The 23,629-nt window shown below is 39.3% G+C and overlaps 1 protein-coding gene across 1 annotated transcript in view; it reads left to right on the top strand.

Annotated features, from left to right (window-relative positions):
- The window catches only part of EDIL3 (EGF like repeats and discoidin domains 3), a 1,025,075-nt gene that overhangs the window by 567,213 nt on the left and 434,233 nt on the right, over positions 1-23,629 (top strand). The window contains exon 5 of the mRNA XM_073624465.1: positions 20,075-20,188. Coding sequence (XP_073480566.1) covers positions 20,075-20,188 — 114 coding nt within the window. The remainder of the gene's footprint in view (positions 1-20,074; positions 20,189-23,629) is intronic.

Here is a 23,629-nt window from a genome sequence, read left to right as displayed (position 1 = left end):
CTGTAGTAATAAAGTAACGCCATGCTGAAGAGATGCAAATAACACTTAGCACAATATTATTTTTTTAAATTAAACTCCTCATTACATATGCTTTTTCTGCACACAACAGCAAACCAGCCTAGTGCATTCCCCCAAGCATATACATTGATATAAAAACAAAATAAAAACTACTCACAAACATGTGGAGAAATATTGCTTGTAAAGGGCACCATTCATGGTAACTGGTCCTGAAACTGACAGTCTCCATTATCACATGGTTGATGTCAATATGGACTTTTGCTGTTTAGTTCACTCATCAAGTATTAATTGAAAGTCACGGAGCACAAGCATGTTATATATGTTTAGTTTAATAACCTCACTAAACAGCAAAAGTCCATATGAACATCAACCATGTAATAATTGTGTCTCCATGTGTTGTGCAACCTGTGTACCCTCAACTTTGGGACTTAAATAATAAGCTAGTTATATCTCCTGCATTTATTTTAGGTTGATTTAGGCTTAGTGTGGCAGCTCACAAGGCTTTTACCCATTATTACTCAAGGGGATGCATCTCTGGCCTTGCTGCCCTCTAGGATAGGGGATATCCTAATAGTCACAGAAAAATAAAGAAAACAGGGCACACCTGCCTAGTGTATTATCCCAAGCATTTTTATTGATGTAAAAACAAAACAAAAAATACTCACAAACGTGTGGAGAAATATTGCTTGTAAAGGCCACCAATTGTGGTAACCGGTCCTGAAACCGACAGTCTCCAGATGTCAAAGGAGAAGACATCAGGGCCTCTGCTGGATGACACATTTTGAAGGAATACCTTCTTCCTCAGAGCCTAGAAGCCTAGTAGGCTGTGAGGATGAAGGTATTCCTTTGAAACACATAAGCCAGCAGAGGCCCTGATGTCTTCTTCTTTGCCATCTAAAAAAATATAAATTTTATTTAAACAATTCTTTAAAATCGCAATAAACATTTGCAAGAATCTCATATCATTTCTTTTAAAATGTATGACAACTTCTTACTCTACATGTTGGAAGAGGAGTTGTTTGGAAGTGTCGCATGAAGTAAAATATACTATAAGAGAAACAACAGTTGTAAATGATTATGCTCAAAAATTGCCATGAATAAAATCGCAAGGCACGCCTATAGAGGCATACCAGTATACATTGTTGTAGTAAGATAATCAAATATTATACAAGTTGCATTTTATATGACACGAATGATGAACTGAGAATGAATGCCTACCAGATGCTTGTATTCATGAAATATTGATTGTATTTAACAACAAGGAGCCATGATTTACAAAATGAAAGGACCTTTTGTAACCAAAGAGAGAGGATAAATTTAAATATGTTAATAATTGGTCAAAAACGATCTAATCGGGAGTAAGGTTATATAAAGAAGGCAAAGCATTTACCTCAATTCTAATTATTGAGAGAAATGGAACCAATTTTGTTTTCCATCCCTAAATTAAAGGAATGACCCGAGAAAGAGGGAGGAGAGACCATGGGACTGGAGATGTAAGATGGAGAGGGGTTTAAATGGTGTCACTTGCCACCACATGCTGACAGGGAAGCATTAGAGAGAGAGATTGCTTTGTTGGCTCTATCTCTTTCTCCCTCTTCAGCAACTTAATTTGAGACCTCTTCCATCACAGTAAGTATCTCTTACAATTTGCTCCTTTATTCAGCTGTTTTTCTATGTGGGTTTGGTTGCAGTGGATGTACACTGAACGGCTTCTGGAGCTGGGGGGGTTTGATTTGCAGACCTCTGGTAGATCTTTAATTGCCATCTGATCCCCTGGTTGTTCTGCCTTTCTTCCCTCTCATTATCAGTAGACTCTCAGATTAATCACCCACTACGGATGAGAATTCAGGAGTTGTGCAACTTTTATATAGATTACTTTAACAACCAAACAAATGAAATCTCTTTTTTTATTCAATAGGAGGAATCCAGGTTTCTGTCTCCAAAAGCAAATTGCCTCTAGTAGACCTACCATGGATGTGTCTCGGAGTGTTGCAAAGACAGAAACAAAGGGTGGTATCTTTTCATCTCTAGTCCCATGGTCTCTCCTCCCTCTTTCTCGGATCATTCCTTTAATTTAGGGCTGGAAAACAAAATTGGTTCCATTTCTCTCAATAATTAGAATTGAGGTAAATGCTTTGCCTTTTTTATATAAACTTACTCCCGATTAGATCGTTTTTGACAAATTATTAATATATTTAAATGTATCCTCTCTCTTTGGTTACAAAAGGTCCTTTCATTTTGTAAATCCGGGCTCTTTGCTGTGAATTACAATCAACATTTCATGAATACAAGCATCTGGTAGGCATTCATTCTCAGTTCATCATTCATGTCATATAAAATGCAACTTTGTATAATATTTGATTATCTTGCTACAACAATGCATACTGGTATGCCTCTATAGGCATGCCTCATGATTTTATTCATGGCAATTTTTGAGCATTATCATTTACAACTGTTGTTTCTCTTATAGTATATTTTACTTCATGCGACACTTCCAAATAACTCCTGAGGAAGCTCGTTTGAGTGAAACATGTAGAGGAAGAAGTTGTTGTACATTTTAAAAGAAATGATACGAGATTCTTGCAAATGTTTATTGCAATTTTAAATAATTGTTTAAATAAAATGTATATTTTTCTAGATTGATTGTTTACTTCAATTTTTGGTACCTTTAAAGTTCCACGTGTTACCCAGTTCTTCAACATATGGAGTAGCAGTTTACATATCTCAGATGCAGCAGCAGTTCATAGTGAAGGGGAGTTCTCCCTTGTCATGAGGCCAGAACAGAGAAGCAGCCTCCCCTTTACTCTGAACTGCAGCTGTCAGGTGAGCAGAAGTGGCAGGTGCTATACACAAGAAACAAATGGTGGATGGCCACAACACTCCATGAACAAATTTACTAGCACCAATGTGTTAATCACTTCAGCCCCTGAAGGTTTACCCCCCTTTTTTGCAATACGGCATTGCGTTGTCCTTTTTGTTGTTTTTTTTTCCCCCAAATAGAGCTCTCTTTTGGTGGTATTTGATCACCTCTGTGGTTTTTATTTTTTGCGCTATAAACAAAAAAATCCAGACAATTTAAAAAAAACAAACTCAAAAAACAATGTTTTTTACTTTTTGCTATAAAACATATCCAATAAAAAATGTAAATATATATATATATTCTTCATCTTCATCAATTTAGACCAATATGTATTCTGCTACACATTTTTGTTAAAAAAATCCCAATAAGAGTATATTGATTGGTTTGCGCAAAAGATATTGCGTCTACAAACTATGGGATAGATTTAGTGTCTTTTTATATTTTTTACTAGTATGGGCGGTGATCAGCGATTTTTAGCTGGATTGTGGCAGACAAATCTGACATTAAGTGACACTTTTTGGGGACCAGTGACAATAATGCAGTGATCGGTGCTAAAAAAAATGCACTGTCACTGTACTAATGACACTGGCAGGGAAGGGGTTAACATCAGGTGCGATCAGACGGGGTTAAATGTGTTCCCTGGGAGTGCTTGCTGTGTGGGGATGCTCTGACTGGGGGAAGACAGAGATCAGTGTTCCTGCTTAGCCGAAACTCAAGATCTCCATCTCCCGTTCTGCCTCTCTCATGAACAATCGTGGGACAAGTACGTGATTTCACACAGGAGGGCAGCCCAGCCGCAGTATATCTGCATGGGGAGGTCCAGAAGAGGTTAATGGAAAAATATATTTGACTAATTTTCTACCTACTATACAATGTTTTGTACCAGAATCATAATGTTACTCTTAATATATATTAGACAAATTATTGCATAAAAAAGGCAAATATTGATCAAAGTAAGAAAAAAAAAAAAAAAAGAAATATATATATATATATATATATATATATAATAGAGATATAAGAATAGAGATACAGTAGCTCTAGGGATATAAGAATCAAGAGGGTTGTCCATCATCCACATATAACTCAGATATTTTGGGGATATAAAATGTAATATTAATGAAAAATGGATGAATGGTGATTCACGGAATTTACCAAAGATGATACTATTTCATTATTTGCTTTGCTATCTTTATGGATTTGTTCTGTCTGTGAAATGTAAAAAGTAATGACCTGTTCATATTTATGTTAACGACTACAAATCAAAGTGTGTTTCTTAGGAGGATCTCTCTTTTGTTTAGTTGTCAAGGGATTACTTTTAAAACTGCTTACAAGGAGCCTGCACAAGCACCCCAATTTCGGGTTGATGCCACACACACATATACTGTGTGCATTATATACTGTCACAGGTTGCAGTAAATAGCAGAATGCACATAAATAAGTAAGTAAAGGATTAGGTAAATCAAAGTTCACTAGACAATATGTTCACTATGCTATAGCGGCATGGAATGGAGTTCTATGCAGCTAAATTTAGAGTGAACCTGGTAATCTACAAAATCAGCAATATGTAATGGCATTGGAAAACAGTAACAGCACTGATACTCAATATTGCGCTAACTCCTCTTGCGCTAACTCCTCTGTAAACAGTAGGATATATCCACTTTGTGCTCAGTCTCAGCTAGCACTCTCACCAGTCCCAGCAATACAGTAACAGGGGTCTCACTGTCGGATGTCAGCTCACTTCTGGATCTGCCTGGTGCAACTCCTGTCCTCAGCACTCAGGCACAGGCTTGTGGTAGGTTAACCACTTACAGACCGGAAGATATTCCCCCTTAATGACCAGGCCATTTTTTGTGATACGGCACTGCGTCGCTTTAACTGAAATTTGCGTGGTTATGCGACGCTGTACCCAAACAAAATTGACGTCCTTTTTTTCCCTCAAATAGAGCTTTCTTTTTGTGGTATTTGATCACCTCTGCGATTTTACATTTTTGCGCTATAAACAAAAAAAGAGCGACAATTTTGAAAAAAAAATATTTTTGAAAAATTTTTGCTATAATAAATATCCCCAAAAAATTTCAATTTCTTTGTAAGTTGAGGCCAATATGTATTCTTCTACATACTTTTGGTAAAAAAATCACAATAAGCTTATATTGTTTAGTTTGCGCACAAGTTATAGAGTCTACAAAAAAGGGGATAGATTTATGAAATTTTTATTATTATTTTTTTTTTTTTACTAGTATATTAAAACTATAAAAATGTACTGATTACTGTATAAATGACACTGGCAGGAAAGGGGTTAACACTAGGGGGCGATCAAGGGGTTAAATGTGTTCCCTGGGAGGTGTTTCTAACTGAGGGGGGAGTGGTCTGACTAAAGGAGTAGAGAGATTGCTGTTCCTAATCACTAGGAACAGACGATCACTCTCTACTCCCCTGAATGGGGATCTGTCTATTTGCATTGACAGATCCCCATTTTGCTCCTCTGTGGAGTGATCGCGGGTGGCTGGTGGCCATCGTGGCTGCTGGCCATGCGCATCAGCTCCCCCGCCGTGCAGCGGGCGTGCATGAGTGCCTGCTATAGCTGTTAAAGAGGCTGGCGTACAGCTACAGCAGTTTGCGAGAAAGAGCCGACCTGCTGCAGTATAATGATGGCAGCTGGTCAGCAAGTGGTTAACGTGCACACCAGGGGAGCACTGTGCCCACCTCAGTCTCCCTGCAACAAAGAGAAAGTTGCTAAGCATTCAGCCTGAGAAAATATAACTCTCACTCTTCCCTTATACCCGGCTTGCATTAAGTGTTTTAGTCCAATGGTCCATAGACTGTCATAGTTTAATTTCCATTACGGAACTTCATCTTCCATGATTCCATGCTGCCAAGCATCAAGTTTCTTGAGCTCCTTCTGCTTGTCAGCTCCCCCTAGTGGATGGAGGTGATGTATTGTGAAACCTTTTAGCTGAAGTCTCCACAGAGATCACTGGAGCATAGTGTCCAAAATCACTCTGTCTCTAGCCAAGCATTAAATACATTAAAAAAAATGTAAAGAATGGATGGAACACTAACATTAGTTTAGTATTAGAATCAAATTTATTATCACAGTTTATTTACATCCTATAGAAGGTAAAAAATAATAAGCACTAAAGAACACCCCACGTATTAGAAACTGGACAGCGTTGCTCAATATATTTATAAATTTCTCTACAATGCTGTTCCCACACTCTTCCTATTTCGGCAACCTATCAATTTATTTTTTCTTAGATGAGTATATGCCAAATGTTCTTAAAGTGATTCTAAAGGTTGTTGATTTAAAAAAAAAATAACAAACATGTTATACTCACCTGCCCTGTGCAGTGGATATGCACAGAGCAGCCTCGATCCTCTTCTTTTTAGGTTCTACTGAGTGCCCCCCAATAGCAAGCCTTTTGCTATGAAGGCATTTGAGCAGGCTAGCTCCCAGCCACTTGCCTGCTATTCCATTCACACACAGAGCACAGGTCGGCTGCCGCCCCCACTCTCTCCTCATTGGCCACTGAGTATGCTTCACAGCAGCAAGAGCCAATGGCTCCCGATGCTGTGTGAGCCAATGAGGAGAGAGAGACCCAGGAGAGCCGCCGCACATTGCTGGATCAAGATGGTCTCAGCTTAGTATAAAGGGGGGGGGGGGCACTGCACCCAGAAGATTTTTTAGCTTAATGCATAGAATGCATTAAGGTAAAAAAAAACCTTGAGCCTTTAGAACCACTTTAAGTGTTGAATTTTCAGCTCCAGCATGTGCCAAATCTGTGCACTCATTTTTGAGAAGTGTTAATATTCTCAAGTCTTCTGCTGGTAATTACCACAGCATATATTTCACAAACACTGTAGCAACAATCAGCAGTATACATATCCATACCTGTATTTATCTATAGTGAGTGCTATAGACACTATTCTATTTTGTTCCTTGATATTGTTGCCCAATATAACTCCTATTATATACAGCACAGCATTCCGTATATCCATTGCATAATGTATTTATTTAGGATCACTGGATGTTATTGCATTTTTTTATGAGTATTAGTACTTTATTTAAATAGTTAATTTCTTCTCACTTTTCAGAGGTATATATAGTATTTTTTCATTGCACACACTGGTATATCAGCGCAGCACTCTTTATTTATATGCTTGTTACTATATGTGAGGAACACACATTCAGTGATTGCAGCTGCTGGCAGATTAACAGTTTAACTCTTTTGTTTCATCACATTTTTTGGCAGCGCACAGGTTTTTCCTTTATTTAACTAAGTCTGTATATGCAGTAAAGCCTGCTTGTTATACTTACTGTAGAACCTAAGGGGTTAAACCTCTACATTGTGTAAAAAGGCTGGTTGATACTGTATTCTCTGATCATCCCCTTCTTTTAGTGTCCCCAACCCATCTGCTGATATAACAGAGCCCTAGGAGGCACTCTGAACAGGCTCAGTTTGGTGTGTATTGCTAGAAAGTTTTTTTTTTTCTTCTTCTTCTTGGGAGGTGCATGGGATCAGCACTGTCCAGATAGAGGTCCTGCAGCCTCATAGGACAGTCAGAGTATAATGAAAACTCCTCCTACAAGCTTTAACCAGTGCTCGGCCAGACACTGATAGAAGTAAAAAAACTGCTATATGCTGCTGATAAGAAAAGGTATTTAGCAGTTTATATTTACTAAAATAATTGCATTTCCATGTTCTGTGTACTGTGGGTGATCAGATATAGTGAATGCAGGGTCCTGGGTTAAGTAACACTTTAACACTACTTATATTGGTTTCATTAGTAGAGTACATTATTGCTTGTTCTTTCCACATGCTCATTTGGGGTGTTGCAGACTGCTATCCTTTCAGATGCCATCCTCCACTCATAAAATGTAAGTGGTGGACGGAGTTTCTTTGCACATTTTTAAAGATATAAATAAAGTTATGATGATAAATGTTACTGTATGAGACATATATTAAACTAATGCCAGTGTTTCCTGTTTTATTTAATACCCACTATCTGTATACCCAAGTATCAGATGCTTGTACTGGCTTTCAGATCCTCACTATTAGAACCCTCCTTGATATATTAGTCGACTAAACATAATCCTTGCTTCCTAATGTCAAAGGGCAGAAAAAACAGGTCATGGGCATGGCAATCAAATATATTTATATTTTAGTCAATATACCCTGATACAGCTATCTGGAAAATAATACATTCATTGGATGTGCATAATATATTACTCTATAAAACACGCTAGCCAAACAGAAACTATTGAAATACTCACTGTCTTTAAAGCACAGTGCCTCAGGAAATCTGATTAGGCTCTCTGCCCTGCAACCCATTATTTATTTATTTATTTATTTGTTGTTGTTGTTTTTATATTGGGTACTCCCTGTGTAAAAAATATTGTATTTATTCTGCAAGGCAGTTGTTGATTATAGCAGCGTTCTTCATGTTCTATGGCTGCAATATAAGCTTGAAGCCCCCATTCGGCGAGGGGCGTTCAAGTAAAACCGGGACTTTTGAGTTAAAATAATAAAAGCACAAATTTCAAGGAGTGAAACTGCATTTATTTTGCAACATACTCCCCTGCTACATTTATACACTTATCCCAGCATTTAACTAATGCCTGTAAAGCTTTGGCATTGAAAGATTTGTCAGTACGCCTTAACCATCCTAGGACAGTGTCATGAACTGGTGCGACCTGAACTGTGTGGACTGCAACAGAGTGCAACCAAACATGTGTAAAGTGAAAAGTAATATAATTTATTATAAGAAAAGTAAATAAACAAAAGTAAACTCACCTCCAAACAGTGATTAACCAGCAACCAACCCCAGTGACACACAACAAGTAACTGCCTAAACCAAAAGTATATACAGGAGTAAGATGTAATCGTGAACAAGCCAGGGTCATACAAGGGAGATCAAGCAGATTGGGCTGGGAGCAAGACAGGACAGGGAGAGGGTAACGGGAGACAGGGGGAACAGGTGGAAGGGCTCAGGCTGCAGAGTAGGGGTTCAGGAAAGGATACAGGGTCACAGGATAACAGGATACAGAATTAGGATACAGGATAACAGGTCAGCGAACACAGGTCAGGGCTCAAGGAACAATACTAAGGCAAATGTGTGCTTCATCTGCCGGGTATATACAGTATACACATCTCCTGCAATAAGTCTCAGGTGACGCCTGATTGCAGGAGATGATGTTGGCTCCAGATTGCTAGGAGACACCCACTGGCGGACACCAGTACTGCGGCCCATAGATCTGACAGTGCCACCAGCATGTGAAACCTTTCCTGACAGACAGCCTGCTTCACTTTGTCATCAGTGCTGAAATGCTGACCTCAGAGGAACTCTTTTAGGGGTCCAAACAGGTGGAAATCACTCTGAGTGAGGTTCGGGCTTTAAGGGGGATGTGGCAATACCTATAGTTACATAGTTACATAGTTACATAGTAGGTGAGGTTGAAAAAAGACACAAGTCCATCAAGTCCAACCTATGTGTGTGATTATGTGTCAGTATTACATTACATATCCCTGTATGTTGCGGTCATTCAGGTGATTATCTAATAGTTTCTTGAAGCTATCAATGCTCCCCGCTGAGACTACCGCCTGTGGAAGGGAATTCCACATCCTTGCCGCTCTTACAGTAAAGAACCCTCTACGTAGTTTAAGGTTAAACCTCTTTTCTTCTAATTGTAATGAGTGGCCACGAGTCTTATTAAACTCTCTTCTGTGAAAAAGTTTTATCCCTGTTGTGGGGTCACCAGTACAGTATTTGTAAATTGAAATCATATCCCCTCTCAAGCGTCTCTTCTCCAGAGAGAATAAGTTCAGTGCTCGCAACCTTTCCTCATAACTAAGATCCTCCAGACCCTTTATTAGCTTTGTTGCCCTTCTTTGTACTCGCTCCATTTCCAGTACATCCCTCCTGAGGACTGGTGCCCAGAACTGGACAGCATACTCTAGGTGCGGCCGGACCAGAGTCTTGTAGAGCGGGAGAATTATCGTTTTATCTCTGGAGTTGATCCCCCTTTTAATGCATGCCAATATTCTGTTTGCTTTATTAGCAGCAGCTTGGCATTGCATGCCATTGCTGAGCCTATCATCTACTAGGACCCCCAGGTCCTTTTCCATCCTAGATTCCCCCAGAGGTTCTCCCCCCAGTGTATAGATTGCATTCATATTTTTGCCACCCAAATGCATTATTTTACATTTTTCTACATTGAACCTCATTTGCCATGTAGTCGCCCACCCCATTAATTTGTTCAGGTCTTTTTGCAAGGTTTCCACATCCTGCGGAGAAGTTATTGCCCTGCTTAGCTTAGTATCGTCTGCAAATACAGAGATTGAACTGTTTATCCCATCCTCCAGGTCGTTTATAAACAAATTAAATAGGATTGGTCCCAGCACAGAACCCTGGGGAACCCCACTACCCACCCCTGACCATTCTGAGTACTCCCCATTTATCACCACCCTCTGAACACGCCCTTGTAGCCAGTTTTCAATCCATGTACTCACCCTATGGTCCATGCCAACGGACCTTATTTTGTACAGTAAACGTTTATGGGGAACTGTGTCAAATGCTTTTGCAAAATCCAGATACACCACGTCTACGGGCCTTCCTTAATCTAGATGGCAACTCACCTCCTCATAGAAGGTTAATAGATTGGTTTGGCAAGAACGATTCTTCATGAATCCATGCTGATTACTGCTAATGATACTGTTCTTATTACTAAAATCTTGTATATAGTCCCTTATCATCCCCTCCAAGAGTTTACATACTATTGATGTTAGGCTAACTGGTCTGTAATTCCCAGGGATGTTTTTTGGGCCCTTTTTAAATATTGGTGCTACATTGGCTTTTCTCCAATCAGCTGGTACCATTCCAGTCAATAGACTGAAAAAATTAGGAACAACAGTCTGGCAATCATCTGACTGAGTTCCCTAAGTACCCTCGGATGCAAGCCATCTGGTCCCGGTGATTTATTAATGTTAAGTTTCTCAAGTCTAATTTTAATTCTGTCCTCTGTTAACCATGGAGGTGCTTCCTGTGTTGTGTCATGAGGATAAACACTGTAGTTGCTGTAATGTGCACATTGTGCGGTGAACGATATGAGCTCATGAGTTGTCCTGGAGAAACAGGATGCCCTTAGTGATCAACCCAGGCCGTTTTTTCCACAGAAGCTTATGCACATTACTTAGAACATGATATTAATATTCTCTTTTTTTCTCTCTGTACCCCTTCTTGTGTCCCCTTCTGTCATGGGATAGGGGGTTTTACTTGCTTGTGGTTATGATTATGGTTGTATATGTTTGTACTCATTATACCTGTTTGACTATTATTATTAGGTACTAGGTCAGATGCTGGAAAATTTGGAGCTCTACAAATAGTCTGACTGTTACCTTTTTTGATTTTATATACGGGGACGTTAATAATGCCCATTTAATGTAAAATGTCTTTTTAACATTTTGTAATAAAAAAAGGGGTTTTAATGATTGGATAGTCCTCGTTACAATACAGCACCTCATCCCAATGAAATTGGCAACAATGGTAAAAGAGAGGTAAGGGGATTATCACGGTGCCAAACAATGATTGAAATACATAGATTAAAAAAATTATAATATTTTATTAACAAATAATTTTAAAAAATGTACAAAAATACATATCAAGGGTGTGAACAAACAGAGAATAGGGATTATAAAAAGCCAACTCTACAGCAATTTTTACAAAACCCAGCCTATGGCGTGGTGGCAGGTCTTGTAAGCAGGTATTAGAAGTCCTACATGTTTCGCCTGAAATGGCTTCCTCAGGGACAGTTGGTTATACCTGTATTGCTATCTTGAATTCTACAATAAAGAATCACAATCAGAAAAGAAAAGAAATAACAATGTGATAACACCAACTAATAAAGATACAGTAAAAGCGGGTATATGTTGTAAAGCTGTGTAAAGCTGTGATTCTTTATTGTAGAATTCAAGATAGCAATACAGGTATAACCAACTGTACCTGAGGAAGCCATTTCAGGGCAAACATGTAGGACTTCTAATACCTGCTTACAAGACCTGCCACCACGCCATAGGCTGGGTTTTGTAAAAATTGCTGTACAGTTGGCTTTTTATAATCCCTATTCTCTGTTTGTTCACACCCTTGATATGTATTTTTGTACATTTTTTAAATTATTTGTTAATAAAATATTATAGTTTTTTAAATCTATGTATTTCAATCATTGTTTGGCACCTGATAATCCCTTTACCTCTCTTTTACCATTTTGTAATAAAGTTATGATCTTTTAAAATGATTTGTTTATTTCATGGAGTCTGATATACCAAGAGGCCATCATTTAACGCCCATTTTCTTTTGCTTCCTTGTTTTGATTACTTACTGGGTTGACGACCTCTTGATATAAAGCTGGTTTAGCCTTTTCAAAAAAATACCCCCTTTTGCATACCATTCCACTCATTAACTATGACAGTAATATTCACTGTTGATAAAGGCACCACGGGTTAAAAAATCCACATGAATGGCGCCATGTTTATCCCAGAAAAAAACTGCCATCACTTTACCTGCAGAAGCAATTGTTCCAAATGTGATGATGCGATCGATAAAATCCTGGCCTTCCCTGTCAAAATACTCCTTCAACACAGTGCAGACTTCAACTCTTCTGTACCCAGCGTGCACTAACTGTTCAAAAATGCAAATGTTCATGAATTATTGTGTTCACCATTCCCACAGACAGGGCTGGACTGGGATAAAAATTTGGCCCTGGAATTCATCCAGACTGGCCCACTTTAATTGTGCAAACAAGCACAAAAACAGTATATAAACTATACGCAATTGTGCAAAAAAAATAAGTAGCATAACATCCTTAAGGAGTCCTCACTAACCTCTTTTATTATTTCACTTATTCTCCTCTGTATTTTTCTCATCTTTCTCACATCACTGCGTGAAGATGAGGCCGAACCAAGAAAGCCATTACTTTGACAGGCTGTCACTGAAACCGGCCCACTGAGCCATCGGCCCACCGGGAAACTCCCTGTAGTCCCCATGGCCAGTACATGCCTGCCCACAGAAAGATTTGTCTCTTTCATGATAAATGTCTTACAACGACTGAGCGGCTGAGCACCATACTGTGCTTGAAGTCTTCTGTAGGTATCCACAGGGTTTTATACCTTCATTCACAAGAAACTTCATCACCACACGCTGTTCCATGCACTAACACTGTTGTCTGCCATCTTGATTAACGGTCTCTGGGCTGACCTGCGACATGTGCGCCGCCTATCAGTAAAAGATTTGTAGATATTTGCCAGCACAACAAAGATCATCAATTTCGTCCAAACTTTTTTTTATTGAAAGGATGATCACATTACAAAATGGTGTAGTGCATTGTTTCAGAGCCACGCAGGACCCCTCCGTCAGGCATGTGAGCGTATGCCTGGTGAAGGGGTCCTGCATGGCTCCAAAACAATGCACTACACTGTTTTGTGATGTGATCCAAAACATTGCACTACACCATTTTGTGATGTGATCATTCTTTGAATAAAAAACAGTTTGGACGAAATTGATGATCCTTGGTGTGCTGGTGAATATCTACAAATCGTATAGGTTCCAGTATTCAGCTGGCGGTTGTTACAGCACCCATTATTTTTAAGAGCTTATTCCAGGAACGTATGCAATGGGAATATGGTCTATGGCCTATCAATAATAGGACACACTTGCCACTTACTACTGTGTGTAGTACCACCAAAGGTAGCATCCCTTTTTATACCTGTAAAATTAAAAGTCCCGGTTTGATTTGAATGCCCCTCATAATAAATGCAATTATTCTACTGATATGGGTAGTCTCGGGTCCAACTTTTCAAACTTGCTGGACTGTGGCCACAAAAACATCTATAGTTGCATTGTTTCAGGGCATTACATTTTATAGATGTTCTGGTAAACTGGAGTGGTGTGTTAGCAGAAATTATTCAGAACCTGTGTAGTTTTTATGAGTAAAAATCCAATTTGTTGCAGAGTTTGTATAATATAGTTGATGATAAACATCTGTCTAAATTACTAAACATAGCAGCCAGGACCTGAGCTATCCATGGTGCTGATAGCACAAATACAATGCATGCCAAAAGGGAGTTGTCTGCTGTAGGTTTATTAATAGATATATTGTAGAAAGCGTGAAGAAGTGTTAAAAACATGTGGCATTTTATTAGACTGCAACTGTAAGCCTAAATGTAATTGGCATTTGAGCTATTGCTAATAAGAAAAAAAATATAGAGTGTGCTTAATTGTCTTGAAAGAGTAGTAAATCTTAGATGTAGGACAAGTATGCAGTGAAAGAGCCATCACACACAGTCCAGGGTGAATAGAATAAATATGTACTGTTATTCATATGAGCAGCAAGGGACAGGTTTGTAATACAGCATATTCCATCAATTACATTCTTTATTGATGACACTGCTGTATTATTCCAGCTATCTCCCATTTCCACAGTGCTCCAAATATATTGGGACATCATTCTCCTTTACATATGGGCTTATAATTCATCTGCTGGGTTGGTGGAAACAAAAGTAGTCATTTTTCTTTGTCATTTGAATTATTATTTTTTAAATAAAGAATGGGGCCATGTGACCCATAAATAATTTACGTTTAAAAAAAAAGTGACAACTTTAAAGGCTCTCCACTTAAATCTATTACATTTCCACTAGCTTTAGCAGGATGCATACTGCAGCTAAGCTCTACCTTAAACACTAAAAAACATTCTTCATAATATTCTTCACTTGCTGCCTGCCTGTTTTATGTTCTGAAGATGGAGTCCAAAAATCTCAAGAAATATACTTTCACTTTTAAAGTGGTTGTAAACCAATGAAGTGACTAGCCTCCAATAAAAGAAAGAGATCAAACAAATACTCCTACATAAGTTGTACCTGATCATTTATAACCCTCTCTCCTCTCCATCCTTTCAAAGTGCAAAATGTACACCATTTTTCTGACCTTCCAGAGGCAGGGAATCTGATGTCACACACTCAGAGGGGAGAACTGAGTGTAATCTGAGACCTGAGTGGAGGGTTTTTGCACAGTCTCATAAGGAATCATAAGGAATCATGCACAGCTGAGGCTGTCAATAACAGGCTGTGTGCAGGGGCTGCCCTCCCTGTGCCCCATGATTGCTTGGAGTGACTCATGAAGATAGCAGAGGAAGCAGATAGAAATGACAATAAGTGCTTTAGAGTGAAGCAAGTGCAAACTACAGGTGGATATCCTTTGTTCATTTCAGAGGTTTACAACCATTTTAGGTACAGCCAAAGCTCGCATGACCTATACTTCTCCTGTGGATTACAGGAGTGCAGTTCGTTCTGCACTCCTGTGACCCATTTTCAGCAGAGAGTGGGCGGAAGCCTGCTGTCGGCTGACATCACAGAGCCAATCCAGGCTCGGGCAAGATCGTGACAATGGAGTCGGGATCTGCCCACATCCCTGGACTGGCACCCAGCCCAGCCTCTCAGCAAGCCGCTGAGAGCCTGAGCAGGGGGTCACTTGACAGTCAGTGGCTCTCTACTCGGGGAGATGTGAGAACTGAGCGATTGGCGGTGTTCGATTGTTCGGTTCTCAGTGTTAGAGGCGCTGGGGGACAGATGCAGCATCAGGCCAATGCTGCATCCACTTAGTTAAGTATGAATCTTAAAAAAGACATACTTCTCTTTTAAGCTAATTGTAAGGCAACTAAATACATGCATGGCTGAAATTCATATACGTGAGTGTCAGACCTGCTTTGCATTCATCATTTTTTTCAGATAGCTTTATGATTTAGGCACCACTGCTAGACAGTACAGACAGGTTCTCCCTCTCTACAGAACCTAATGCAAACTGTAACTGGTCATAGTGGAAAATAAGCAGCAGAACACTGATGAGGTCATCACTTTGCTCTCTCCTCATGTCTGGAAGATTCCATCTATCTATCTCCCCAATGTTTTCTTTTGTATGGAAAAATTTGCTGCAGTTCTTAAACACAATCCATACCATTTCTGTAAAATAAAGCCACTCTTTATCCAAGATGTATTTGTGTTTGTTACATGTGCATGACCAGAGTACTGTGGCACAAAGGGTCAACAGTTTCACTGAATAAACTATATAATGATAATTTCAAAATAGCTTGTCTTGTTGCAGACAAATTTAGTTAAAGGACATTTCTCGAACTGAGTTAAGCAATTTGTAGAAAAAAGCACTTTTGGTAGAAATAGCCAATTACTTTAATCAGGTTCACTGGAGATGATAGGTAGTGTTGCCCTCCAGGTATATTTTTGCAGAATAGAACTGCATAGCATTTATCTTTAAAAAAAATCTTAGAATTTCCTGCATCTTTACATTCTGAGTAATTATACAGAGAATAATGATAATGCTGCACAAATACATCGCAGAGGAATAAATATATATCTGTGAGTTTCCATCATGTGTCTCCCACCACTTATAAAAGCGGGCAGGTTTACAAACCAACTCTGTAATTAAGTGACAATCACTCTTCAGTTTTTTGAATCACTAGACCTGTAAAAAACGTTATCATGAAACATAATCTGCATACACCGCACACAGCACTTTCTACCATTTTTCCATCTTTGTCAGCTGTTTCTATTGAGCTTATTTTTAAACTGCAAACCAATATGGAACACAATGGCTATAATTATAAATACAATGTCAAGTAGGGGAATTCAATATCTTGACTGTTCATTTAAAGATTTCTCATTGCAAAGAATATATTTCTATAATGGAGAGATAATATGGACTAGTAAATATGTTATAAATATAATAGGAATTATAAATCAAAACTAAGGGAAAAGCGTGAAGGAGTTGTCTCTAGCTACCAATCAGACTCCAGCTGCCATTTTTGAAGAACAGTGGAAGATTATAATTATTATTATTATACAGGATTTATATAGCGCTAACAGTTTGCACAGCGTTTAACAAAATGAAGGCAGACATTACAGTTACATTACAATTTGAAACAAGTGGAATCAGAGGGCCCTGCTCATTAGAGTTTACAATCTAAAAGATTCTACCTTATTTTACAGCACCACTTGGTGCTCACGTGACTGCTTGGCTCTCTCCTATCCTGGGCTTATATATACAGCGGGAGGGGCCGAGAACTCCCGCTGACGTCAGCCGGGGAGAAGGGGAGCAGAGAGAGCCAAGGAGTTACGTGAGCGCCGGGAGGTGCTGTAAAATAAGGTAGAAATCAGAATTCTTTTTATACAGCAAAGACTCTGGGGTATGCATTGTTATTAAACAGAGGGGATAGTATAAACATTTAACAATTATGATAGCAGCAGGAGGGGAAGGGGAGGCACATAAACTGACCATGGTGCCAGGGCTCAGCAGCCATGATAAACCATGGTCAGTTTACAGAGGGGAGGGTATAGCCAGGCAGGATCAGCAAGTTATTTTATATGATAAAGGGGACCAAATGACACAGCACAAGCACTGTTTAGGGTAACAAATTTTAAACCTCCCAACGTGCAGCAGCTGAGAAATTATTTTCCCTGTATAGCTGCCAATATTTGAAAATAAAAGGGATGCCTTGAAGATATAAAGAGGGAATATCTGGCATCTGTAGCAACATTAGCCACCAAACACTACTTGCCCCTGTCTGGCTATAAAAATAAACCCTCCCACTCCCAGCATCAGTGGTCAACAGGAATCAGCTTAGGTTCAGTTCAAAGACAGAAATGTTAGTGTTACTGGACCAATGAGCCGTGGGTGGGAGATTCCCTCTAAGTGTAGTATCTATAATGCAACTATAAAAACAAGAAGATTATCCACTCACATGTTGTGCAATGGTCACAGGCATATAAAGATGTCAGGATGTCGGTGAGGATGTCCGTGAGGGCGTACGTTGGCCTAGATGCCAACCACAATCTCAGCATGCTGTCCTCTGAACTGGGGGGCCAGTGGAAAGGCCAGAGATAATAGGGAAGTCAGAAGCTGTAGATGGCCGTGTGTACAACTGGGGGAATCAATGGTGGAGAAGGATCTGGGGCTTTGGTAGATCATAAGCTCAATAATAGCATGCAATGCCAAGCTGCGGTTTCCAAAGCGAGCAAAATCCTTTCTTGTATTAAGAGAGGTATGGACTCCAGATAGAGCGATATCATTTTGCCCCTGTATAAATAAATAGTAAGACCTCATCTGGAATATGCAGTGAGGAAAGTGAAGAAAGTGCAGAGAAGGGCAACCAAACTGATAAGAGGCATGGAGGAGCTCAGCTATGAGGAAAGATTAGAGGAACTGAATTTATTCCCTCTTGAGAAGAGGAGATTAAGGGGGGATATGATCAACATGTACAAATACAAACGTGGTCCATATAGTGAACTTGGTGTTCCGTTATCCACTTTAAGGTCATCACAGAGGACAAGGAGGCACTCTTTATGTCTAGAGGAAAAAAAGATTTCATCTCCAAATGTGGAAAGTTTTCTTCACAGTAAGAGCTGTGAAAATGTAGAATATACTACCTCCAGAGGTGATTCTGGCAAGTTCAGTAGATTGCTTTAAAAAAGGCCTGGATTCTTTCCTAAATGTACAGACTATAACTGGGTACTAACATTTATAGGTAAAGTTGATCCAGGGAAAATCCAATTGCCTTTCGGATTGCCTCTTGGGGGATCAGGAAATAATGTTTCCCCTGCTGTAGCAAATTGGAGAATGCTTTGCTGGGATTTTTTGCCTTCCTCTGGATCAACTGTGGGTGAAGGATTGTGGATATGAGATTGTATTATTATCATTATTATTTTTTTTTTGGTTGAACTAGATAGACTTGTGTCTTTTTTCAACCTGACTAACTATGTAACTATTTAGATTGGGCGCCGGGCTGTGGAGCGCACCGTCGAATGCAGCGCCACAGAGGACAGTCCTGGACTGGAAATCTCGCAACACGTTTTGGAGCATGTGCAGAACACCAGGGTGGTGTGGTGTAGCCATACGTATGCGCAGTCTATTTCATTAGGGTGTGCACTCCAAAGCTCAAATACACATGCCTTTCTCTGTAGCCTCAGCTGCACAGGACAGTGAATGAATGGGAAGTGCTCTGTGCTAAGTGGCTTCCTGTTCATTCACAAACTGAAGCATAGTAAACATATTTTTTATGCTTCAGTTATGAATGGACACAGTGAGTGAGTGTGTTTATTTGGAAAAGGAATATTTAGTAGCCCCTTCCCCCACTCTCCATCCTGAAAAATCCCCCGCAGCAGCCGGTGTTAGAAGAGAGGAGGGAAACCAGAAGAACTGCGGGGCGAAGGGGCAACAAGGGGGGAAGACCAGGAAGTGGGGAATCGGCACCACACATAGTGATTACTACCCAGCACATGTCCATGAGTGCCAGCTGCTTTCTCAAGCTCAAGCTTGAGAAAGGAACAAGGCAACACACCCCTGGGTGTTCTGAGCGTGCTCTGAAATGCACTGCGCAATTTCCAGTCCAGGGCTGTCCTCTGTGGTGCTCAGTTCCACGGTGTGCTCCACAGCCCAGTGCCCGATCTACACAGGGCCTTATACAGCTTCCGGCTTCCCTGCCATCTCCGGCCTTTGAACCACCACCCCCCCCCCCCCCCGTTCAGTGGACAGTGTGCTAAGATGCTAAGATTGCGGATGGCATCCAGGCTGACGTGCGCCCTCACAGACATCCTCCCATCTTTTTATGCCTGTAAGCATTGCACAACATATGAGTGGACAATCTTCCTGCTTTTATTGTTGCATTAAAGATACTACACTTAGAGGTGCTAGTCCCTTCTATTTTTATGTTTGCATGTTATACCTAAGCAGTGGTTCGAACGTATGTTATCCCCTTCTGCTCCATACATGGGCCAGCCACATCTAAAGAGAATAATGTCCAGTCCACACTGAGCTTGGCATGTGTGTGCATAGAGGAATGTGGACTTGAGAGGAAAAGGTTGCTGCAAGGTAGAATTGTCGTGGACAGTGCAAATATTATTTAGAAATGTTATAGAAGTGTGGGCACATAGAATAGGTGCTTTTATTTGCTTGACTTACTTACAAATTTGGCACCAGGATCTTCTAATTACATATTTGATTATCTTGTCTTGCAAACTTTTAATACACAGGAATCATTCCAACATAATCTGCAGCATGTGCTGTTTATTTATGGATTTGTCTTGTGCACATTCTTTATTAAGTTGTCATACAAGCCTTAATCATGTATAAATGTTTCTACAGATGTCAATGAATGTGAAAGGGAACCCTGTCGGAATGGCGGAATTTGTACGGATCTGGTCGCCAACTACTCATGTGAATGCCCCGGTGAATACATGGGAAGGAACTGCCAATACAGTAAGCAGCGCTTTCTTGATCATGTGTTTGATATAATTATACCTGTATGCTTTCAGTGAGAGTAGACAAGTGTATCAAAAACATCTACACATTTGCTCAGATGTAGGGGTCATCTTTTGTACCCATTCTTCTTTCAATACATGAGCAGGCTGTGAATGTGATTTACTTTGTATAAAGCCTGTTGCTTCCAAAGAATAGAAGAGATATCAATCACGCTAGTCTGGTGCCTGCTTAAATTACTCTCAAACTGTTCTGCATATCAAACATAACAGAAGGCTCCTATCTCCTCTGGAAATCAGAGCTTGTTGCCATGATAGGGACCAGCATCTCACATCTATTTTCCTATTACTATGCTAAAGCAAATGCTTTTTGTTAATCTACTTTAGCGTACTATTGTAATCTTAGATTTATCTATTGTGATGGATTTTTTTATTTTGTTTGGGACAGCTGTATTGTTAATTGAATGTAAATCTTCACAGCCAGCCACAAAAGAGGTTTTATTCCCATTTTTCACATTTAAAAAGGACAGTATAATCCAAATTAGAAATACATTGTGTTAAACAGTATACATATAAAAAGTATTTTCACACAATTTAGATTATAATATTTGCAATGTATTAAAATTATAGAAGGGTATGTATTTGATATATTTTCTCAAGTATTTAATACATAGTTATATAGTTAGTCAGGTTGAAAAAAGACACAAGTCTATCTAGTTCAACCAAAAAAAAAAACATACAATCCCATATACACAATCCTTCACCCACAGTTGATCCTGAGGAAGCAAAAAAAGCCCAGCAAAGCATGATCCAATTTGCTACAACAGGGGAAAAAATTCCTTCCTGATTCCCCGAGAAGCAATCGGATATTCCCTGGATCAACGTTACCTATAAATGTTAGTATCCAGTTTTATTATGTACATTAAGGAAAGAATCACCCCTGAAAGAAGTCCATTCCACATTTTCACAGCTCTTACTGTGAAGAAACCTTTCTGTATTTGGAGATGAAATCTCTTTTCCTCTAGACATAAAGAGTGCCTCCTTGTCCTCTGTGTTGACCTTAAAGTGAATAACTCAACACCAAGTTCTCTATATAGACCACTTGTGTATTTGTACATATTGATAATATCCCCCCTTAAATTCCTCTTCTCAAGAGAGAATAAATTTGGTTCCTCTAATCTTTCCTGAGCTCCTGCAGTTCCCCGATATCCTTTTTGAGAACTGGTGCCCAAAACTGAACTGCATATTCCAGTCAAGGTCTTACTGATGATTTGTACAGGGGCATAATGATATTTCTCTCTCTGGAGTCCACACCTCTCTTAATTCAACAAAGGACTTTGCTCACTTTGGAAACCGCAACTTGGCACTGCATGCTATTATTGGGCTTGTGATCTACCAAAACCCCCAGATCCTTCTCCACTATGGATTCTCCCAGTTGTACTGACCCTAGTATGTATGATGCATGCATATTCTTAGCCCCCAAATGCATAACTTTACATTAAACCTCATTTGCCACACATTTGCCCAATTAAACATTGATGTAGGCTTGTAAGTTGAAGACATCCTGTAAGGAGTTGTAAGAGTTGTAAGTAGTTTGGTGTCACCTGCAAAGAATGAAATGGTACTTTTATTCCCAGACCCTATATCATTTATAAAGATAGTAAAAAGTAAGGGTCCCAATACTGAACCTTAGGGTACACCACTGATAACCTTAGACCATTCAGAGTAAGATTCTTTAACCACTACTCTCTGAATTTGGTGTTTTAGTCAGTTTTCTATCCATTTACAAACTCATCTGTCCAAGCCTGTAGACTTTACCTTACACATTATCCATGTGTGGGGAACTGGGTCAAAAGCTTTTGCAAAACACATTGAGGACTAAACAAAAACATTTGCATTTTTTATTTTCTCTTACAAATCTTTTTAATATAACTATGCAAACTCTACACTCTATTACTCTTTTTACTAGCATTTGAGTAATAGTAATAGAGTTGAGCAAAGCTGGCCATACACGGTAAGAAACTCATTTAAAAAAACAATTGGACTGGGCATACATGCTAATGAGCAAACACCTAGATATACTAAGCTGCTGATTTCATACCTGTTGTACTTTGCTAAAAAGGAAATACTCTTTAACCACTTACGGACCGCCCTTCGTCGTTAAACATCTGTACTTTGAAGAGGGATATTGTTGTTATGGCAGCAGCTAGCTACCATAACCCCAGTATCCTCTTCTTAAGCAGGTGGTCCGCTTTCAGATAAAAGAGGTCTCTGCGGCGGATTCACTGCAAGATCACTTTTATTGGCGGCGGGAGAGGGCCTACCCCCTCCCGCCGCACTCAGTGTAAAAATAAAAAATAAAAGGTAAAATGAATAAGAAAAAAAAAGAACAGCGCCCGCATATGAAAGCGGTGTTCAAACCACACATGTGAGGTGCGATCGTTAGAGCGAGAGCAATAATTCTTGCCCTAGACCTCCTCTGTAACTCAAAGCATGCAACCTGTAGAATTTTTTAAACATCGCCTATGGAGATTTTTAAGGGTAAAAGTTTGTTGCCATTCCACGAGCGGGTGCAATTTTGAAGCGTGACATGTTGGGTATCAATTTACTCGGTGTAACATTATCTTTCACAATTTAAAAAAAAAAATGGGCTAACTTTTCTGTTGTCTTATTTTTTAATTCTAAAGGTGTATATTTTCCAAAAAAGAACGCTGTGCAAATGCGGTGTGACAGAAAGTATTGCAACAACCGCCATTTTATTCTCTAGGGTGTTAGAAAAAAAATATATATAATGTTTGGGGTTTCTAAGTAATTTTCTAGCAAACAAAAACCCTGTTTTTAACTTGTAAACACCAAATCTCAGAAAGAGGCTCAGTCCTTAAGTGGTTAAGTGGGCTTCCCCCTCTCCTCCTACATTATACTTCTGGAAATGGACCATTAACGGAGTGTTGCCAATGTACAAACTGACATATATCAATAGAAACTGCCCTCGGAAATATGAAAAAATATGGCAGTCATGGGTGGATAGTACATAATCTTATTCCTAGGGGACGATTTTACTGTTATTCTTTTTTGGGATAGTGATCATTCCTTGTGTGGTTCCTTCGTATATTGGGTAATGTATCAGTCTATATTACTCGCTGAGATGTTTTGTTACTGTATTCAATTAACATGACTCTGTGTACCTGCTGTTATATTTTCTACATATTTTTCAATAAAGAGCAATTCTGTTTGTAAGATTCGGATTTCTAAAGATCTGTTGACCGTGCATGCAAAAACACCATCATTGTACCAATAGATGTCACCCAATTATCGACATATTATCAATTGATAAGAACATAAATAGTAGATTTTTCATCGATTGATTATATGATCTGGGGTTACATTTTAACATGCGCATGTGCCGTAGATTTGTTTGAACTATTTTCAATCAATTCAGCCA

The sequence above is a fragment of the Aquarana catesbeiana genome, linkage group LG01 (genome assembly GCF_042186555.1).
Source record: "Aquarana catesbeiana isolate 2022-GZ linkage group LG01, ASM4218655v1, whole genome shotgun sequence".
NCBI lineage: Eukaryota > Metazoa > Chordata > Amphibia > Anura > Ranidae > Aquarana > Aquarana catesbeiana.
Note: the sequence above shows the minus strand (reverse complement) of the source record. Positions and strands in the feature narration are given on the sequence as shown.